Source organism: Sinocyclocheilus rhinocerous, unplaced genomic scaffold (assembly GCF_001515625.1).
Source record: "Sinocyclocheilus rhinocerous isolate Xijiao unplaced genomic scaffold, SAMN03320098_v1.1 scaffold487, whole genome shotgun sequence".
In the NCBI taxonomy this organism is placed as follows: domain Eukaryota; kingdom Metazoa; phylum Chordata; class Actinopteri; order Cypriniformes; family Cyprinidae; genus Sinocyclocheilus; species Sinocyclocheilus rhinocerous.
The window spans coordinates 193,671-199,659 of NW_015662061.1; the positions used below are offsets into that span (position 1 = coordinate 193,671).

A 5,989-nucleotide genomic window follows, 5' to 3' on the forward strand; every position below is an offset into this window, starting at 1 on the left:
GGCGGCGGCAACAATACTACAGCGAGAAAGTTACGCCTTCTTTTTTTGCGTGAACATTTGGCCAGCGTTATGCAAATCACATTGTGACGTATGGTATGTTCAAGTCATGTCGGATAGATCGTATTTACGAGTTGAACGCACATGAACGCCACCACAAAGTCGTTTGGATTTGAGACTTTAGTCTTTGCAACTTTACAGATCTTCTTTATGCACCAAGAGCTTGTAACACTCCAAAGTGAAAGGAAAAATAGAAATCGCATCATATGACCCCTTTAAGTCGTTGTTGTTGTTCTTCTTCTTTTGTGGCAGGGGCTCAGACAGATGCTTTTTTTTAAAACCTTAATATTGTTACGCTTTCTTCAAACCTCTAAACACTTGTAAGACATAATATATTTTAAAATGTAATTTATTCCTGTGATGTCAAAGCTGAATTTTCAGCATCATTACTCCAGTCTTCAGTGTCACATGATCCTTCAGAAATCATTCTAATTTGCTGCTCAAGAAACATTTCTTATTGTCAATGTTGAAATATTAAGTTGTGCTGCTTAATATTTTTGTGGAAACTGACTTTTTTTAGGATTATTTGATAAAAAAGACAAAAAAGAACAGCAACTTTATTTAATAGAAATCTTTTTTTTAATAATAATGTCTTTATTGTTGTTTTTGAGAAGTTTAATGTAACTTTGCTGAATAAAAGTAATAACTTATTTAAACGGTAATCAGTGTATATTCCATATTGAATATACATAGTTTCAGTATGTTACACAGTTGTTCCCACCACAGAAAAAAATATTTATATATGCAAAAATGCAACTGAACATTATTTGTAAAAATGCCCATCCCGTGACTGAAGAGGATATCTGAAGAGGTTCCCGTTATGTCTCTTACCTCCTTCTCTCTCCAGGATGTAACAGAGGTTCACAGTTTTGAGGATGTTTTCCAGCTGCTGGTCAGTGATGCCTTTCTCCTGCATCTCCTGAACAGAGTGAGGATAGATGACCTGATCTCTCAGCGTTCCCACCGACATATAAGGTCTGAAAAGAGAAGAAAAATAATAATGAATCCAAAATTTAATTGTCTAGTCTTTTTGTTCCAGATGAGTTCAAAGGAAACTTGAGTCCACATCTTTTTTTTAGTGGATTAAAATAGCAGGATTCTTTTGATGAAAAGATATTACTTCTCAATAACACTCATATTCCTCACTGTGTATGTAATGCTGTTTTCACTGTACGTCTTGTTTGATCTATCTATGCATCTAGCCTCTGTGTTTCACATTTTGCATTAATAATTCTCATAAAGGCAAAATGGGCCAAGTGTTTAAAAATGTAGTCTACTCAAAATCATTGTGCATTAGGCACATCCTCAAAAAAGCAGTTGAAAGTCTTATTCAATCTTTTTTCTCTTTAACAGTCCTGATATACAGAGACGTCCAGTGAACTGCAAGTGGGCCAAATGACAAGCAGCTGCTGGTCTGAAATGATGTTGGACACATCCCGTTGTGTGATCATGCGCACGAAGCGATGCTGTACTCCTGTTGGGTTTGTAATGAAGCCGCCATGTAACGCAGTCACAGGAGCACCATATGTGCTGACTGCTTTTTGATTGTGCTCCTCTTTTTAATCAGCACACTCATCAGCGCTAATTAACCTGGCACGGAGGGGAAATGGAAATAAACACATGCACGCAAACCCACTTTTCTGCCTTCTAATTGATCTTAATTCTCAAACAAAATCAGGCAGACCGCATCTCAGTACTGGGTCCTGAACCTGCACAAAGAGAAATCAACAGCCTTCTACAATCATAGTAGTCCTATTTGTACACTACTGGCATGCTCATAATATTCTGTATGCAAGATTAATATTAGCTCATCTCAAATCATAGTACAATGACAAAAACTCATCAAAGTTGCCTGGATGACATATTGGTTTTCAAATTGTGTGGTCATGCATTTTTTAAAATCTTTTTGTTTGTTTGGTTTTGTTTTGTTTTATTTTTTGCAAAAAAACGCAAGGATGAAGCTGCTTTGTTGCTTTTATAAAGCCAAAAATGACTAAATTTAGCCAAATGCTAACTCTCACATGACAAAGAGATCTGTGGTATCAACACAAAATTTTATGACATCTGTAGTGTCTCCCAATTCTGACATACTCTTTTACAGCTAAAGCTGAGTAACATAGTGTAACAAGGAAAAATATATTAATATCTCAATTTTCTGTCTTTTTATTTTTATTTTTAATGTATTTGCACCAAAATGGCTATTGTTTTCAAATTACTAGATTTTAACATTTGGTCCCTATTTATGGCAATGATGACATTTGGCTCCCTTTATTCTGATTTACAGAATTATTTAATTACTGAATTATTGAATATGATCAAATTATCAATGTGGTTACATCCTTCATCCTTTAGTTACATTTCATTAAATAATGAAGGTAAGTTTTTACTTTTGAACAGGAACAATATTCAGTAATTTTATGTACATAGATTTCCTCATATATAATGATATGAAACAAAATAATAAAAATAATTAATCTAATAATAATAATAACAATAAACATCATATAAAATAATGATCTAAAACATTTAAATATACAAATACAAATAGGCACATGGAAAATGAACACTGAATGATTTTTGAATCAATTCACTGAAATTTCGCTACTAAAGTTTAAATCTGAGCATTAAAAAAAAAATAAAACAATTAACTGTAAGTCACAATTAAAGGAGGGATTGCAAAACTCTTAACTTAATAGCAACTTGAAAATGCATTGTGATATTCACAAACGTTGCTTCATTTTAGATATCATTTGACATAATAAACCATAGATATAAACCCTAGTTCTACTTACTACATACTCAAAAGCATATACCTTCTCATCACCAGTGAAGTGCATGCTTTTAGTGCACACTTTTTAGGTCACAGTGTGCAGTCAGTACCTTTGAGGTATGTAAAACATGTGCTCGGGTGATGGTTTGTAAAGCACTCCGCTGTAGACGGGCCAGAGGCCGCTCAGGATTCTGAACAGAGAGCTTTTTCCACAACCGTTGGGGCCCGTGATCAGCAGATGCATGCCTTCATCAACCTGGAGAGAAAGACCCAACATCCCCCTTACATGTTACTAAAAACACACGAACGAACATACATGCAGCGGATCGCATTCCCCCACAGAGAGAGAGAGAAAGATGCACAGAGGGACAAACCACGGGAAACAGCTAAATGTGTTTACAAATTCAGTAAAGCCACAGGGTTAAAAGGAGCCACTGTGATGGGAAACGCTTGATGGTTTTCAAAGGCCTTTCTGCAGCACAACATACCGAGAAAAACAGATTGCTCCCTATCTAAACCCTGTCATTATGCTAAAGCCATCCATTCACCAGACACACATAAACACACCAGCACGGCTTCCTGCAAGAGTGTCAATTACTATTAAAAGACCTTCAACACAACACCAAACCTATGTGAATCATCTGGGCTCAAAACATCTAGAAGCGGCGTTAATGATAATTCTAAGTATAGAGACAAGCTGGTCGAGTGACTTTAGTCTATTCTGATGGCTGTCTGGCAGAGAGAGCTGACAAATTAATCTTAAAGGAACAGTTCATCCAAAAATGTAACAACCTCAAAGTAACGCCACATTCCATTTGCCAGCTGTGATAGGTTTTATCTGTGACATTATTGTCTACCGTGCTTTCTTTCTCTTGGCTTAGCTGCTTTTGGCTGCAAAAGCGATCTGAGAAAGCACTGTGGGTAATGTTCATTGTGTCATGAGCGCACCGCATGACTGCGACATCAGGGCCATGAGAGGTTATTAACACCATGCCGCCCCTGCAAACCGAGGCGCTGTTGTGGAAACCCTAAGAGCACACCAACGTGCGACCGGAATATAATCAGCACATTGTCCGGGGCAGACCAGAGGGGGGTCACACTGTGGTACTCATGACCCGTTTCTCAGAATTTAGCAGGAAACATGAATTAATCATTAGGGAACACATATTCAATCCAGACTCAAGAAATGTGTGCACGCACTGCATTCATAACTAGTGCATTCAAGATTTGTTCCATGAAATAATTATCACTGAAATGGGTCTCATACTATAATAATTGGGTGTAAGTTGCGTACTGATGTGCACAGGAATTTTCAAAATTTCCCCCGGATTCACAACAGGTGTGCAGACATACATTTTTTTGTACCCTCATTCTAATATTGATCAATCTAGATTATTATAAATCTAAGGTCACTTAGTTATTTGATTTCTAATAATGAACCTATATTAAAAATTATATTCTACTTTAAAGTATATAACGATTTAATATAGTATATATTCATTATATATTTTAGAATTCTAATTAAAACAAGAATTCTAGTGTTTATATTAGTGCAGTCAAACGATTAATCGCGATTAATCGCATTCAAAATAAAAGTTTTTGTTAACATAATATATGTGTGTAGTGTACTGTGTATTTATTATGTATATATAAATACACACACATACAGTATATATTTTGAAAATATTTACATGTATATTAGGGGTGGAACGATACATGTATTCGTACCAAACTGTCACGGTACGGACATCTCGGTTCGTTGCATGAGGCCCAACGAATACAGGCAATTCACCCCCAATCCAGAAGGGGGCGCCCGCAGCAATGCAACGTTGTTTGATAACCGGCCGCCAGCAGAAGAACAGCGAATGCCATGAGTTGCGACTTGAAAACAAAGCCCACTAGACAGTGACCATGTGCTGACTCTGAATGTGTCTCTCAAAGGACTGGCAAATGAGTATACTTTAAAGGCTTGTGCACTCAACTGTTTGCGAAATGGAGCTTTGTGCTCGTTTTTTTCCCCCGCCGTACCGAAATCGTATCGAACCGTGACCCCCGAACCGAGGTACGTACCGAACTGTGACGTACCGAATCTGTGTACAGTTCCACCCCTAATGTATATGCATTTATATATTTATAATATTATATTTTATATTATATATAAATACATTTATTATATATAAACATAACATTTGTTAAATATATACATATATGTGTTTGTATTTATATATACATAATAAATATACACAGTACACACTCATATATTATGTTAACAAAAACTTATTTTGGATGCGATTAATCGCGATTAATCGTTTGAAAACACTAGTTTATATTATTATAGTATAGTATTTAAATTAATATTTTGAATTAGTTTTTAGTTTTATATTTCCCATTTTCATTTTAGTTAAAGTTTTAGTAATTTTGTTGTGTCATTTTTAGTAGTTTTTATTTGATATATGCCTATATTTTTTTTTCAGTTGTAGTTTTAGTTATTTTAGTACATCAAGTTACACTAAACTAAAATGAGAAATGCTGCCTTGGAAACAAGCTGAAATAAAAAGTTTTTATATTTAATTTTCTGTCAGATAATGTTTATTTTATTTCAAGTAACAAAAATGCTTTTTTAATAGTTTAAGTTACATATATATTAACTATGATATATACACTAGTCAACATTTGAAGTGGATCAAAACCTTTCATCAAAGTTGTCCTAAAACCAAAATGCATTCTTGTCTTAGGACAACTTTGATTAACTTTTTTGATCCACTTCAAATGTTGACTACTGTATGTAATAATATACATTAATACAGGGGTCTCAAAACTGGGTCCTGGAGGGCAGGTGTCCTGCAGAGTTTAGCTCCAACTTGCCTTAACACACCTGCCTTGAAGTTTCTAGTAGGGGTTCTCCGATTGATTGGATACCGATCACCATCGGCCGAAAATCGCTTTGGGATGATCGATCGGCGGTCTCTATAAAGACCGATCTCAAAAAAACGATCTCAAGCTGATGACGCGCCTGCCGTGAGAAGGTTTGGCAGGACATGCAGCGGCACCGTCTCAGTCTCTGTCTGGCGCGGGTGAAATAATTATAATGCTGAAGGTGAGGTACTCACCTTCATATTTCTTAATTAAATAACTTATAAAGTAATTTGAAAACCTTGTGTG

General features: G+C 35.6%; 1 protein-coding gene and 1 long non-coding RNA gene across 2 annotated transcripts in view; one reads left to right on the forward strand and one right to left on the reverse strand.

The window, feature by feature from the left end:
* Positions 1-2,379, forward strand: part of LOC107727429 (uncharacterized) — a 3,460-nt gene extending 1,081 nt beyond the window's left edge. The window contains exons 2-3 of the long non-coding RNA XR_001638353.1: positions 905-1,032; positions 1,411-2,379. This is a non-coding gene — a long non-coding RNA (uncharacterized LOC107727429). The remainder of the gene's footprint in view (positions 1-904; positions 1,033-1,410) is intronic.
* Positions 1-5,989, reverse strand: part of LOC107727428 (ATP-binding cassette sub-family D member 1-like) — a 21,276-nt gene that overhangs the window by 5,679 nt on the left and 9,608 nt on the right. The window contains exons 6-7 of the mRNA XM_016537300.1: positions 2,938-3,083; positions 889-1,034 (exon numbers count right to left, since the gene is read on the reverse strand). Coding sequence (XP_016392786.1) covers positions 889-1,034; positions 2,938-3,083 — 292 coding nt within the window. The remainder of the gene's footprint in view (positions 1-888; positions 1,035-2,937; positions 3,084-5,989) is intronic.